At 44.5% G+C, this 16,378-nt stretch overlaps 1 protein-coding gene across 2 annotated transcripts in view; it reads right to left on the reverse strand.

Moving 5' to 3' along the window:
- LOC140205337 (26S proteasome regulatory subunit 4) overlaps positions 1 to 16,094 on the reverse strand; it is a 41,392-nt gene extending 25,298 nt beyond the window's left edge. The window contains exon 1 of one of the 2 annotated variants that reach the window (XM_072272938.1): positions 16,039 to 16,094. In XM_072272938.1, the coding sequence (XP_072129039.1) occupies positions 16,039 to 16,041 (3 nt within the window). In that variant the 5' untranslated portion in view covers positions 16,042 to 16,094. Of the gene's footprint in view, positions 1 to 15,482; positions 15,673 to 16,038 lie in introns of those variants that run through there. The other variant, XM_072272929.1, reaches the window with a different exon arrangement.
- Between the last annotated feature and the right edge of the window lie 284 nt (positions 16,095 to 16,378).

The raw sequence follows: 16,378 nt of genomic DNA on the forward strand, positions 1-16,378 counted from the left end.
TTTACTTTGTAACATCTGTGAGTGTCACTTAGCAATGTCAGACACTGAACAATAACCGCCCCCCTCTAGCACCAACAAATTAGAAAGGCAAAGCAGTTCTCATAGACAATCATATCAAAGAGACAAGAAAAAAAAAACTGGTCAAACCCATTAACCTATATAATTAAAACCATTCCCGTCTCAAATATAACACATAATCAAGACCCCAACAGCTCTCTTGCGGGAGACTGTTGCTTTAATAGACCGTCGCTTAGTGATGGCACCAGTAACGTCTTATCTGGCGCCCAGGAACATAAACAAGTCTACTGGAGAAGACATAACCCGAAATGAACATGTACAACTAAAGCAACACACATCGAAGTTGCTGGTGAACGCAGCATCTGTAGGAAGAGGTGCAGTCGACGTTTCAGGCTGAGACCCTTCGTCAGGACTAAGTTAGTCCTGACGAAGGGTCTCGGCCTGAAACGTCGACTGCACCTCTTCCTACAGATGCTGCTTGGCCTGCTGCATTCACCAGCAAATTTGATGTGTGTTGCTTGAATTTCCAGCATCTGCAGAATTCCTGTTGTTTATGTACAACTAAAGTTATTCAAAACAAACTGCTGTTTTTCAGCTTCATTCTTGATAAAGTATGACATTTGGGTGTATTGAATATCACCTTAGAAAGTAAAAGATAAAAAGTATAAATCTAGGCGGACTTATATCACCTTACCATGTTATCCTTGTACTAACAAGTTAACCTTAAAACCCTGACCTGCAATACTCAGAAACAAATTGGCCCCTTAATTAACTAAATACAAAAGTGGAATGAATGACTTTCCAATAAAAGAATAACCAGAAAATTTCACACCTAGGACGTTAACTTGCCCGTGCCTGTTAGGTTGTGCATACAGGCTAGTACGAGCTCTTCATGCAGTTCCGTCTCCTCCCGAGGGGCGTGTGGACTTTGTCCGGGGTCTTCTTCCATATCTCCCAGCACTGATGATTTCAGAGCTTCTTTCACTTCCTCTGCCGAGTTAAACGACATCTTCATGCCCTTAATATTCACTCTCAAAACCGCTGGGTATATGAGGAATGAGTCGATCTCCTTACGTCAAAGCTTAGCATGGATCTCCTTGTATCCCTGTCGTGCCGGGGCTGTAGTCGGTGAAGAACTGTAGCTGGGTGCCGTCGGGGAGAGTAGGTTTGGCTTTCCTCGCGCCCTCCAGGATAGCCTGCTGGTCGGTGTACTGTAGAAGCCTAAAAACCATGGTCCGCAGTCTCGAGGTGTCGTTGGAAAAGATCCTATGTGTTCTATCGATCTCCAATGGAGTGCTGTGGGAATTCTTGAGCACTGGAATCCAATTAGGCAGCATCTCCTGGAGGTAACCTCTTGGATCATTACCCTCAGCACCTGTCGGTAAGTTGACCAGCCACACATTATTTCTCCTGGATCTGTCCTCCAAGTCCTTTAGCTTCTTCCATATCTTAGTCACCTCCGCGAGACAGAAGTTAGTAACTTTCTCATTCTTGCGTAAGCTAACCTGAATGTTGTCTATTTTGTTGAAGACTGTGCTAAATTTTTTAGCATGAATGTCCGCTTGCTCCTTTAACGACCGGAGAATGTTGCCATTCTCTGCCATATGCTTCTGTATGGGGTCGAGAGACTTTTCCAGCGACTCTTTTAGCATGTGGGCTACCTTTTCTTGCAGTGATTCCATCTCCGTTGCCATTGTTTGCTTAATTAGCATAGCTATTTCCTCGGATGAATTGCTAGCTTGGTGTCGTCTGCTGGTACCTTGTTTCCTGGTTGAATGTGGATTTTTTTTTGAGGTCATGTCTTTAGTTAGATCTTTCTCCAACTCAACCTTGTATTAAGACCGTCTATGAGCCCTAAAGAATGTGAAAAAGGAGAGTTATATGTCAGTGCTCAGTGCTGTGCTGCCATCTTGCCTCGTGCCTCACCGGAAGTCCAACAAATGTTTATTAAGGCAGCTCACATTATTCTTCTTAGGCACTGGTATAATTGTTGCCTTCTTGAAGCAAGTAGGAACTTCCGCCTATAGCAATGAGAGTTTGTAAATGTCCTGGAAAACTCCTGCCACTTGGTTGGCACAAGTTTTCAGAACCTTACCAGGTGCTCCATCGGGGCCTTCCACCTTGTGAGGGTTCACCGTCTTTAGAGACAGCCTAACATTGGCCTCCAAAACAGCAATCACAGGGTCACTGGCTGCAGCAGGGATCTTCAAGGCGGGCATAAAAAGCGTTAAGTTCATCGGGTAGTGAAGCATCTATAAATTTGCTGATGATACAACCATTGCTGGGAGAATCTCAGATGGAGACGAGGGGGAGTACAGGAGCAAGATATACCAATTAGTGGAGTGTTGTCGCAGCAACAACCTTGCACTCAACATCATGACAGAGACTCCCGGATGGCTTGTTGCCTCCTGGGTGCCAGGGTCAGGGATGTCTCTGATCGCGTGCACAGCATTCTGAAGTGGGACGGTGACCAGCCAGATATCATGGTACACATCGGTACCAACGACGTAGGAAGAAAGAGTGAGGAGGTCCTGAAGAGTGAGTGTAGAGAGCTTGGTAGGAAGTTAAAAAGCAGGACCTCGAGGGTGGTAATCTCAGGATTGCTACCTGTGCCACGTGCTGGTGAGAATAAGAATAGGATGCTCTGGTAGATGAACACGTGGCTGAGGAACTGGTGTAGGGGGTAGGGTTTCAGATTTCAGAATCATTGGGACCTCTTCTGGGGCAGGTGGGACCTGTACGAGAGAGACGGGTTACACCTGAACTACAAGGGGACCAATATCCTTGCAGGGAGGTTTGTTAGTGCTATTGGGGAGGGTTTAAACTAGATTTGCAGGGGAATGGGAACCAGACTGCCACAGCAGATAGTGGAGTGGGGGTGAAAATAAGTGATGTTAAAAGTTCACGCAAAGTCACAAATAGAAGGGTTGTGTGTGGTAGTAATAATCTTCTGAGGTGTGTCTACTTCAATGCAAGGAGTATTGTGGGGAAGGCAGACGAGCTGAGGACGTGGATTGACACATGGAATTACAACATTATACAGGTGTCCCCCACTTTTCCAACGTTCGCTTTACGAAACCTCACTGTTACGAAAGATTAGTGCCGTTTTCACTGTTACGAAAAAAAACCAGCGGCGAAAAAAGGCAGCGCGCTCTCCCCCGGATTCGGAACTGCATTCTAGCCGGCATTGCTTAAACACGTGCCTGTGAGCAGGTGTTTGCAAGATGAGTTCTAAGGTATTGGAAAAGCCTAAAAGAGCTCGTAAGGGTGTTACACTTAGTTTAAAACTAGACATAATTAAGCGTTTCAATCATGGTGAACGAAGTAAGGACTGAGTGAGTTTGGCTTCTGGAAGTTGACGAAGATGATGTCGAAGAGGTTTTGGCATCCCATGACCAAGAACTAATAGATGAAGAGTTGAAGCAATTGGAAGAGGAAAGGATAACAATTGAAACTGAATGCAATAGCGAACGGACCGAAAGTGAAGTCGTCCAGGAACTGAACATGAAGCAACTGCGTGAGATTTTTGCTGCAATGATAAAGTACGACTTTAATTTTGAAAGGGTACGTCGGTTTAGGGGATATTTGCAGGATGGTTTGAGTCCTTACAAAGAACTGTATGATAGAAAAATGCGCGAGGCTCAGCAGTCAAGCAAGCCTTCCGCATCAGCCACAGCAGACGACAAACCTCGACCTTCGACATCGAGGCAGGCAGTCATAGAAGATGAGCTGCCTGCTCTAATGGAAACAGACGACGAGATGATACCCCAGTGTCCCACCACCCCACGATTTGCAGAGAATGCAGCGGTAGCCGGGAGGCACACAGCACATCTTTAAGAAAAAAGCCAAAATAAACAAGCTAATTAATTAGGTGCCGCCCAACACGTAATTGTCAGCCCAGATCAGAGACGACGGAAAGAGACGAACGCTCACAAATTTTTCCCATATAAATAAATGGTAACTGCTTCTTCGCTTTACAACATTTCAGCTTACGAACCGTTTCATAGGAATGCTCTACCTTCGGATGGCGGGGGAAACCTGTAGCCATTAGTAAAACTTGGCTACAGGAGGGGCAGGACTGGCAGCTTAATGTTCCAGGGTTCCGATGTTTCAAACAGGATAGAGGCAGAGGAATGAAGGGTGGGGGTGGTATTGCTAGTCAGGGAAAATGTTACAGCAGTGCTCAGGCAGGACAGATTAGAAGGCTTTTTTACCGAGGCCATATGGGTGGAGCTGAGAAACAGGAAAGGTATGACCACATTAATGGAATTGTATTATAGACCACCCAATAGTCAGCAAGAATTGGAGGAGCAAATCTGCAGAGAGATAGCAGACAACTACAGGAAACATAAAGTTGTGATAGTAGAGGATTTTAATTTTCCACATATTGATTGGGATTCCCATACTGTTAAAGATCTAGATGGGTTAGAGCTTGTAAAATGTGTACAGGAAAGTTTTCTAAATCAATATATAGAGGTACAAACTACAGAGGTACCAATATTAGATCTCCTATTAGGAAACCAGTTAGGACAGGTGACGGATGTGTGTGTAGGGGAACACTTTGGTTCTAGTGATCATAACACCGTTAGTTTCAACTTGATCATGGATAAAGATAGATCTGGTCTTCAGGTTGAGGTTCTAAACTGGAAGAAGGCTAAATTTGAAATGAGAAAGGATCTAAAAAGCGTGGATTGGGACAGGTTGTTCTCTGGCAAGTATGTAATTGGTAAGTGGGAGGCCTTCAAAGGAGAAATTTTGAGAGTGCAGAGTTTGTATGTTCCTGTCAGGATTAAAGGCAAAGTGAATAAGAATAAGGAACCTTGGTTCTCAAGGGATATTGGAACTCTGATAAAGAAGAAGAGAGAGATGTATGATAGGAAACAGGGAGCAAATAAGGTGCTTGAGGAGTATAAAAAGTGCAAAAAAAACTTAAGAAAGAAATCAGGAGGGCTAAAAGACATGAGGTTTATTTGGCAGTCAAGGTGAAGGATAATCCAAAGAGCTTCTACAGGTATATTAAGAGCAAAAGGATAGTAAGGGATAAAATTAGTCCTCTTGAAGATCAGAGTGGTCGGCTACATATGGAACCAAAAGAAATGGGGGAGATCTCAAATGATTTTTTTTGCGTCTGTATTTACTAAGGAAACCGGCATGGAGTCTATGGAAATAAGGCAAACAAGTAGTGAGGTCATGGAACCTATACAGATTGAAGAGGAGGAGGTGTTTGTTATCTTGAGGCAAATCAGAGTAGATAAATCCCCAGGACCTGACAGGGTATTCCCTTGGACCTTGAAGGAGATAAGTGTTGAAATTGCAGGGGCCCTGGCAGATGTATTTAAAATGTCGGTGTCTATGGGTAAGGTGCCGGAGGGTTGGTGTTCTGTTGTTTAAAAAAGGCTCTAAAAGTCATCCTGGAAATTATAGGCCAGTAAGTTTGACATCGGTAGTAGGTAAATTATTGGAAGGAGTACTGAGAGATAGGATCTACAAGTATTTGGATAGACAGGGACTTATTAGGGAGAGTCAACATGGCTTTGTGCGTGGTAGGTCATGTTTAACCAATCTATTGGAGTTTTTTGAGGAGGTTACCAGGAAAGTGGATGAAGGGAAGGCAGTGGATATTGTCTACATGGACTTCAGTAAGGCCTTTGACAAGGTCCCGCATGGGAGGTTAGTTAGGAAGATTCAGTCGCTAGGTGTACATGGAGAGGTAGTAAATTGGATTAGACATTGGCTCAATGGAAGAAGCCAGAGAGTGGTAGTGGAGGATTGCTTCTCTGAGAGGAGGCCTGTGATTAGTGGTGTGCCACAGGCATCAGTGCTGGGTCCATTGTTATTTGTCATCTATATTAATGATCTGGATGATAATGTGGTAAATTGAATCAGCAAATTTGCTGATGATACAAAGATTGGAGGTGTAGTGGACAGTAGGAAGGTTTTCAAAGCTTGCAAAGGGATTTGGACCAGCTGGAAAAATGGGCTGAAAAATGGGCTGAAAAATGGCAAATGGAGTTTAATACAGACAAGTGTGAAGTATTGCACTTTGGAAGGACAAACCAAGGTAGAACATACAAGGTAAATGGTAGGGCACTGAGGAGTGCAGTAGAACAGAGGGATCTGAGAATACAGATACAAAATTCCCTAAAAGTGGCGTCACGGGTAGATAGGGTCGTAAAGACAGCTTTTGGTACATTGGCCTTTATAAATCAAAGTACTGAGTACAAGAGTCGGAATGTTATGGTGAGATTGTATAAGGCATTGGTGAGGTTGAATTTGGAGTATTGTGTGCAGTTTTGGTCACCAAATTACAGGAAGGATATAAATAAGGTTGAAATAGTGCAGAGAAGGTTTACAAGGATGTTGCTGGGACTTGAGAAACTGAGTTACAGAGAAAGATTGAATAGGTTAGGACATTATTCCCCGGAGCATAGAAGAATGAGGGGAGATTTGATAGAGGTGTATAAAATTATGATGGGTATAGATAGAGTGAATGCAAGCAGGCTTTTTCCACTGAGGCAAGGGGAGAAAAAAACCAGAGGACATGTGTAAGGGTGAAGGGGGAAAAGTTTAAAAGGAACATTGGGGGGTGGGCTTCTTCACACAGAGAGTGGTGGGAGTGTGGAATGAGCTGCCAGATGAAGTGGTAAATATGGGCTCACTTTTAACATTTAAGAAAAACTTGGACAGGTACATGGATGAGAGGTGTATGGAGGGATATGGTCCAGGTGCAGGTCAGTGGGACGAGGCAGAAAAATGGTTCGGCACAGCCAAGAAGGGCCAAAAGGCCTGTTTCTGTGCTGTAATGTTCTATGGCTCTATCAGTAAGGCGAAAGAGCTGATTGTGGACTTCAGGAAGGGTAAATGAAGGAACACATACCAATCCTTATAAAGGGATCAGAAGTGGAGAGAGTGAGCAGCTTCAAGTTCCTGGGTGTCAAAATCTCTGAGGATCTAACCTAGTCCCATCATATCGATGCAGCTATAAACAAGGCAAGACAGCGCCTATACTTCATTAGAAGTTTGAAGAGATTTGGTATGTCAACAAAAACACTCAAAAACCTCTATAGATGTACTGTGGAGAGCATTCTGACAGGCTGCATCACTGTCTGGCATGGGGGGGAGGCGGGAAGAGCTACTGCGCAGGACCAAAAGAAGCTGCAGAGGGTTGTAAATTTAATTGGCTCCATCTTGGGTACTAGCCTACAAAATACCCAGCTCATCTTCGAGGAGCGGTGTCTCCAAAAGGCAGATTCCATTATTAAGGACACCCAGCACCCAGGGCATGCCCTTTTCTCACTGTTACCATCAGGCAGAAGGTATAGAAACCTGAAGGCACACACTCAGCAATTCAGGAACAGCTTCTTCCCCTCTGCCATCTGATTCCTAAATGGACATTGAACCCTTGAACACTACCTCACTTTTTAATCTATATTAGAAACATAGAAAATAGGTGCAGGAGTAGGCCATTCAGCCCTTCGAGCCTGCACCGCCATTTATTATGATCATGGCTGATCATCCAACTCAGAACACCGCCCCAGCCTTCCCTCCATACCCCCTGATCCCCGTAGCCACAAGGGCCATATCTAACTCCCTCTTAGATATAGCCAATGAACTGGCCTCAACTGTTTCCTGTGGCAGAGAATTCCACAGATGCACCACTCTCTGTGTGAAGAAGTTTTTCCTAATCTCTGTCCTAAAAGGCTTCCCCCTTATCCTCAAACTGTGACCCCTTGTTCTGGACTTCCCCAACATCGGGAACAATCTTCCTGCATCTAGCCTGTCCAATCCCTTTAGGATTTTATACGTTTCAATCAGATCCCCCCTCAATCTTCTAAATTCCAACGAGTACAAGCCCAGTTCATCCAGTCTTTCTTCATATGAAAGTCCTGCCATCCCAGGAATCAATATGGTGAACCTCCTTTGTACTCCCTCTATGGCAAGGATGTCTTTCCTCAGATTAGGGGACCAAAACTGCACACAATACTCCAGGCGTGGTCTCACCAAGGCCTTGTACAACTGCAGTAGTACCTCCCTGCTCCTGTACTCGAATCCTCTCGCTATAAATGCCAGCATACCATTCGCCTTTTTCACCGCCTGCTGTACCTGCATGCCCACTTTCAATGACTGGTGTATAATGACACCCAGGTCTCGTTGTACCTCCCCTTTTCCTAATCGGCCACCATTCACATAAAAATCTGTTTTCCTATTTTTGCCACCAAAGTGGATAACTTCACATTTATCCACATTAAATTGCATCTGCCATGAATTTGCCCACTCACCCAACCTATCCAAGTCACCCTGCATCCTCTTAGCATCCTCCTCACAGCTAACACTGCCCCCCAGCTTCGTGTCATCCGCAAACTTGGAGATGCTGCATTTAATTCCCTCATCCAAGTCATTTATATTGTAAACAACTGGGGTCCCAGCACTGAGCCTTGCGGTACCCCACTAGTCACCGCCTGCCATTCTGAAAAGGTCCCCTTTATTCCCACTCTTTGCTTCCTGTCTGCTAACCAATTCTCCATCCACATCAATACCTTACCCCCAATACCATGTGCTTTAAGTTTGCACACTAATCTCCTGTGTGGGACCTTGTCAAAAGCCTTTTGAAAATCCAAATATACCACATCCACTGGTTCTCCCCATCCACTCTACTAGTTACATCCTCAAAAAATTCTATGAGATTCGTCAGACATGATTTTCCTTTCACAAATCCATGCTGACTTTGTCTGATGATTTCACTGCTTTCCAAATGTGCTGTTATCACATTTTTGATAACTGACTCCAGCAGTTTCCCCACCACCGACGTTAGGCTAACCGGTCTATAATTCCCCGGTTTCTCTCTCCCTCCTTTTTTAAAAAGTGGGGTTACATTAGTCACCCTCCAATCCTCAGGAACTAGTCCAGAATCTAACGAGTTTTGAAAAATTATCACTAATGCATGCACTATTTCTTGGGCTACTTCCTTCAGCACTCTAGGATGCAGACCATCTGGCCCTGGGGATTTATCTGCCTTCAATCCCTTCAATTTACCTAACACCACTTCCCTACTAACATGTATTTCGCTCAGTTCCTCCATCTCACTGGACCCTCTGTCCCCTACTATTTCTGGAAGATTATTTATGTCCTCCTTAGTGAAGACAGAACCAAAGTAATTATTCAATTGGTCTGCCATGTCCTTGCTCCCCATAATCAATTCACCTGTTTCTGTCTGCAGGGGACCTACATTTGTCTTTACCAGTCTTTTCCTTTTTACATATCTATAAAAGCTTTTACAGACAGTTTCTATGTTCCCTGCCAGTTTTCTCTCATAATCTTTTTTCCCCTTCCTAATTAAGCCCTTTGTCCTCCTCTGCTGAACTCCGAATTTCTCCCAGCCCTCAGGTGAGCCACTTTCTCTGGCTAATTTGTATGCTTCTTCTTTGGAATTGATACTATCCCTAATTTCTCTTGTCAGCCATGGGTGCACTACCTTCCTTGATTTATTCTTTTGCCAAACTGGGATGAACAATTGTTGTAGTTCATCCATGCAACCTTTAAATGCTTGCCATTGCATATCCACCGTCAATCCTTTAAGTGTCATTTGCCAGTCTATCTTAGCTAATTCACGTCTCATACCTTCAAAGTTACCCCTCTTTAAGTTCAGAACCTTTGTTTCTGAATTAACTATGTCACTCTCCATCTTAATGAAGAATTCCACCATATTATGGTCACTCTTACCCAAGGGGCCTCTCACGACAAGATTGCTAATTAACCCTTCCTCATTGCTCAAAACCCAGTCCAGAATAGCCTGCTCTCTAGTTGGTTCCTCGACATGTTGGTTCAAAAAACCATCCCGCATACATTCCAAGAAATCCTCTTCCTCAGCACCTTTACCAATTTGGTTCACCCAATCTACATGTAGATTGAAGTCACCCATTATAACTGCTGTTCCTTTATTGCACACATTTCTAATTTCCTGTTTAATACCATCTCCGACCTCACTACTACTGTTAGGTGGCCTGTACACAACTCCCACCAGCGTCTTCTGCCCCTTAGTGTTACGCAGCTCTACCCATATCGATTCCACATTTTCTCGGCTTATGTCCTTCCTTTCTATTGCGTTAATCTCTTCTTTAACCAGCAACGCCACCCCACCTCCCCTTCCTTCATGTCTATCCCTCCTGAATATTGAATATCCCTGAACGTTGAGCTCCCATCCTTGGTCACCCTGGAGCCATGTCTCTGTGATCCCAACTATATCATAATAACAATCTGCACTTTCAATTCATCCACCTTATTACGAATGCTCCTTGCATTGACACACAAAGCCTTCACGCGCTCTTTTACAACTCTCTTAGCCCTTATACAATTATGTTGAAAAGTGGCCCTTTTTAATGCTTGCCCTGGATTTGTCGGCCTGCCACTTTTACTTTTCTCCTTAGTACTTTTTGTTTCTACCCTCACTTTACACCCCTCTGTCTCTCTGCACTGGTTCCCATCCCCCTGTTGTGAACTAACCTCCTCACGCCTAGCCTCTTTAATTTGATTCCCACCCCCCAACCATTCTAGTTTAAAGTCACCTCAGTAGCCCTCGCTAATCTCCCTGCCAGTATATTGGTCCCCCTAGGATTCAAGTGTAACCCGTCCTTTTTGTACAGGTCACGCCTGCGCCAAAAGAGGTCCCAGTGATCCAAAAACTTGAATCCCTGCCCCCTGCTCCAATCCTTCAGCCACGCATTTATCCTCCACCTCATCGCATTCCTACTCTCACTGTCGCGTGACACAGGCAGTAATCCCGAGATTACTACCTTTGCGGTCTTTTTTCTCAACTCCCTTCCTAGCTCCCTATATTCTCCTTTCAAGACCTCATCCCTTTTCCTGCCTATGTCATTGGTACCTATATGTACAACGAGCTCTGGCTCCTCACCCTCCCACTTCAGGATATCTTGGACACGTTCAGAAATATCCCGGACCCTGGTACCAGGGAGGCAAACTACCATCTGGGTCTCTGGACTGCATCCACAGAATTGCCTATCTAACCCCCTTACTATCGAGTCCCCTATCACAACTGCCCTCCTCTTCCTTGCCCTACCCAATATTATTACTGTTTCTGTATGATTTTTAATCTATTCAATATACGTGTACTGTAATTGATTTATTTATTATTTTAAAATAATTTCCTTCTACATTATGTATTGCATTGAACTGCTGCTGCTAAGTTAACAAATTTCACGGCATATGCCGGTGATAATAAGCCTGATTCTGGTATGTTTATGGAGTATAAGAAATGCAAGAGAACACTTAAAACAGAAATCAGGAGGGCTAAAGGTAGGCATGAGGTTGCCTTTGCAGACAAGGTGAAGGAGAATCCCAAGAGACATGTTAAGAGCAAAAGGATTGCAAGGGACAAAATTGGTAATCTATATGTGGAGCCAAAAGAGATGGGGGAGATGTTAAATACATTTTTTGCATCTGCATTGACTCAGGAGATGGACATAGAGCCTATAGAAGTGGATACTGAATCTATAGAAGTGAGACAAACTGGCATCATGGACCCTGCACAGATTAGAGGAGGAGGCATTTGCTGTCCTTCGGCAAATCAGGATAGATAAATCCCCAGGACCCCACAAGGTGTTCCCTTAGACCATACGGGAGGCAAGTGCAGAAATTGCCAGGCCCTAGCAGAGATACTTAAATCATCCTTAGCGACAGGAGAGGTACCAGAGAACTGGAGGATTGGTAATGCTGTTTAAGAAAGGCTCTGAACATAAACCAGGAAATTATAGGCCAGTGGATCTACCATCAGTTGTGGGAAAGCTATTGGAAGGTATTCTAAGGGACTGGTTAGATTAGTATTTAGATAGACAGGGACTGATTAAGCTCGTCAACACTTCGTGGGTGGTAGGTTATGTCTATCCAATCTTATAGAGTTTTTCAAGCAAGAGTTACCAGGAAAGTGGATGTATGCAAGACAGTGGATGTTGTCTACATGGACTTTAGTAAGTCATTTCACAAGTTCCCACATGGGAGGTTGGTCAAGAAGGTTCAGTCACTCAGCATTGACACTGGCTTCGTAGGAGAAGCCAGAGTGGTGGTAGATGGTTGCCTCTCTGACTGAAGGCACATGACTAGTGGAGTGTCACAGGGATCGGATTGTTGATTGTCATCAAGATCAATGATCTGGATCAGCAAATTTGTGGATGACACCAAGACTGGGGTGTAGTGGACAGTGAGGAAGACTATCCTGGCTTGCAGAGGGATCTGGATCAGCTGGAAAAATGGCTGACAGAATTTAATACAGACAAGTGTGAGGTGTTGCACTTTGGTAGGACCAACCAGGGTAGGTCTTACGCAGTGAACGGTCGGGCACTGAGGAGTGTGGTAGAACAAAGAGACCTGGGAATACAGGTCCATAATTTGTTGAAAGTGGTGTCACAGGTAGATAGGGTTGTAAAGAAAGCTTTCAGCATAATGGCCTTCATAAATCAATGTACTGAGTAGAGGAGATGGGATGTTATATTGAAGTTGTATAAGACGTTGGTGAGGCTTAATTTTGAGTATTGTGTGCAGTTTTGGACTTCTACCTACAGGAAAGATGTAAACAAGGTTGAAGAGGTGCAGAGAAAAACCACAAGGATGTTGCCATGTCTGGAGGACCCAAGTTATAAGGAAAGATTGAATAGGTTACAACTTCATTCCTTAGAACGTAGAAGATTGAGAGGAGATTTGATAAGAGGTTTACAAATGATGAGGGGTATAGATAGTGTAAATGCAAGCTGGCTTTTTCCACTGAGGTTGGGTAGGACTACAATCAGAGGTCATGGGTTAAAGATGAGAGGTGAAAAGTTTAAGAGGAACACAAGGGGAAATATTTTCACACAGAGGGTTGTGAGATTGTGGAACAAGCTGCCAGCACAAGCCATGCATGTGAGCTCGATTTCAGTGTTTAAGCTCTGTTTGGACAAGTACATGGATGGTAGGGATACAGAGGGGTATGGTCCCAATGCAGGTCGATGGGAGTAGGAAGTTTAAATGGCTCAGCATGGACTAGATGGGCCAAAGGGCCTGTTTCTGTGCTGTACTTTTCTATGACTCTATGTTTTCTCACAACAAAGCATAGCTATAACCAGTGTCACTGTCACATTAGAAGCGGGGTGCACCTTGATCAACAGCCAGAGGGTGCAGACCTGAGGCAAAGTGCAAATCCTAAGTTATCAAAATAAAAATTCTGATCAGTTAGAAAGCCAATTCTGCTCCTATAAGAACATTGCTTAAACAAACCTACTGGTCTACATTACCACTTGATGTAACAATGTTAATTTTTGTTTGATACACTCCTATGATCCCTTCTCTAAAGTTTCAAATCTGTATAACATTTAGTTTTTTTTGTGCACAACATTCCCCTAAAGCAAGGATTATTCTTATAATAGAAAACACAGCAAAGTACTTCACTGTATTATATCAAAGAGCAGTCACAATTGTACTATAGTGAACAGAGTGCCAAGGTGCACATAGCACTTTCTAGCAAGCAGTGATATGATGTATTGATCAGAGGAACATTAGTCATTACCGAAGGAGGAAGTTACCCTCATTCAGAATAACTGCAGAGGAACTTTAACATCTCTGCAATGCCTCTTCCAAAAGATGGTATATCTAGCAGTCCAGCACTTCTTCCTCAGTACTTGTTGGTAAAGGCAGATACATTAGGGGCATTTAAGGCAACTTTCTGCTGAAAGTGTACTATTTCCTCACACATACAGGTTAGGGCTAGTGAGCTGTGGACATTTAAAAGACAGACAGGTCCATGGATAGTAGAGGTTTAGACGGAGAAGGGTCAAATGCAGGCAAATGGGACTGGCCTAGATGGCGATCATGGTTGGCATGGGACCAGTTGGGCTGAAAAGCCTGTTTCCGTGTTGGAAATCTACAATCAACGATCAGCTCCATTCACCACAAACAGTTCTGTGTATTAGGAATTTGCTGTGGTGTTGGTGCAAGACTCGACAAAAACAAACTTCAATAATAAGAATAATTATATAAAAATTATATTACAAAATAAACTATGACCCAACGAAGGTAACGGGACTCAGCCACAGCAACTTAAAACACTGGAGCACATTAAACATTGAACGCTATCTGCCTCTTTACCAACACATTAATAACACTGGTTTTCTTGTATTAAATACGCCACTTGTTTCACAAAGTAACATCAAAGAAATGAAATGTCAATGTACTGTACAGGTTAGATTGTTTTCCCTAAAGTAAAGGAGACTGCGGGGTGACCATAAGGAGGTTTATGGAATTATGAGGGGGCAAACACAAGGTAGATAGTCTTTTTCCCCAGGGGTGGAGAGTTTAAAACTGGAGAATGTAGGTTTAGGGTGAGAGATGAAAACTTTGAAGATATTATAAGGGACAATTTTTCCACACAAAAGATAATAGGTACATGGAATAATCTACCAGAGGAAGCAGTAGAGGCAACTACAATTACAGCGTTTGAAAGACAGAAATATTTATATGAGCCAAACACAAGCAAATGGGACTAGCATAAAAAGGCAAAACAGTTGACATGGATTAAAAGCCGTTTCCATGCAGTACAACTCTACAAAACCACACCAATGACATTAGTTGGTTACAATTACTCTCTCCCCTTCTGTCATTTTCTCCATCTCCATTGATGGTGATGAGGCCTCTGTCAGTCAGGGTCAACCACGGATATTGCAGCCTAGCAGTCTCGGTACGCAAGGCAGAACACTACAATATGGAGAGCGCTTCCCCACTCCATGGATCTGATGAACCCAAAGGAACGGCAGAGACTGATACAGTTTGGCAGCAGCAGTGCCGCAGGAGTTGCCGGTCAGCGCTGAGTTCAACACAGGACCTTAGGGGCTTCAGCTCTGGATTTTTCTCTCTGGGTTTCTTCCCACAGCCTTCCCCAGGAGTGGGTACAGCTGCAAGGCAGCGGAAATTTGAGATCAGAGTTTTCCTTCTCCTAGATGAGCTGCCAACCATGGCTGACAAACTCCATCTGCCAGAAGTGACTGGTTTTAAGGCGCCAGTAACCCACCCTTTGCCCGTTCTTCTGTCAGTAGAAATGATTCTGCCGGGCTTAGTAGCAAAGCCTTTTCTTGTCTTGTCGAAGCCACACGTGAATGCCAGGAGCTAGACTTGGTTGTCAGAGGCTATTTGAGCCACACGTCATTGGGAGCATTTAATAGACAGCGGGAGTTTGTCCCCATTACCACTTCTGGCTACAACAGCTTTACGAAACCCCGTTACTCCTCTCCATTACCATTCCTTTCTCTTCTCCCCCCACATTTCTCAAGATTAGTTTTATTTGTCACATGTACATCGAAAATGGAAACACAGAGTGAAGTGTGTTGTTTTGCATCAACAAACAACAAAGTTCGCAAATGCCGCCGCGTTTCCTGCGCCAACATTATGTGCCCACCAACTCACTAACCCTGAAGTCCAACACTTACCCTAATGCCTTTGGAATGTGGGAGGAAACACAGTCGATCATAGGAAGAACGTACAAATTCCTTACAGACCTTGATCCCCGTTTGATGGTCAGTAGCACCACAAAGTGTCGCGCCAACCACTACACTTATGTCACCCCCTTTATTTCTTTCCATCTTGGTCTCCCTTCTCTCCCATCCCTCTTCGCTTTGCTCCCTTTTCCTCTTTCCCCATCTCATCTTCCTCTCATTCCCCTTCCACTCTCTGCTCCTCTTCCTCCCGCCCCCCGATCACCCTCCTCTTGGCTGTCTGCAGCTCTCTCTCCGTTCCCCTCTCACCCACCTCGCTGCCCCTCTCACCTTCCCCCTTTTCGGTTTCCCTTCCCCTCTCTCCCGGTGAGGGGGGGAGGGGCGATGAGTTGACAGAACCGACGTTGCGGTCCCGTCCTGTCGCTCCCTCCGATCCCGAGCGGCGGTGCCGCCCCCAGACTCCCTCCCTCACTACTCTCTCTCTCTCACCACCCCTTCCCTCTCTCTCTTTCTTTCTCTCTCTATCTCCCCTTCTTTCTGTCACACTTACCATTTCCTCTCACTCTCGCCGTCACTGTCGCTCTGGAAACACGTCACTCCGGACGGCGGCTGAGAGGCAGAAACGAGTTTCCACTGGAGTTTTCGAAACGGCCGCCTGCGCCCCCTGCCGTGGGAGGACTAGATCTGCCGGTCCCGGGATTGGTCCGCTGGAGAAAGTGCCCGCTCCTAAATACTAAGCACTTCGGCGTTTCCATAGTAATGTCGGAATGAAACAGACGATATAGAACATAGAACAATACAGGCCCTTCAGCCCACCATGTTTATGCTGACCATAAATAATAATCTAACTAAACCATAAGAACATAAGGCAAAGAATCAGAATGAGGCCA

Source organism: Mobula birostris, chromosome 1 (genome assembly GCF_030028105.1).
Source record: "Mobula birostris isolate sMobBir1 chromosome 1, sMobBir1.hap1, whole genome shotgun sequence".
In the NCBI taxonomy this organism is placed as follows: Eukaryota; Metazoa; Chordata; class Chondrichthyes; order Myliobatiformes; family Myliobatidae; genus Mobula; species Mobula birostris.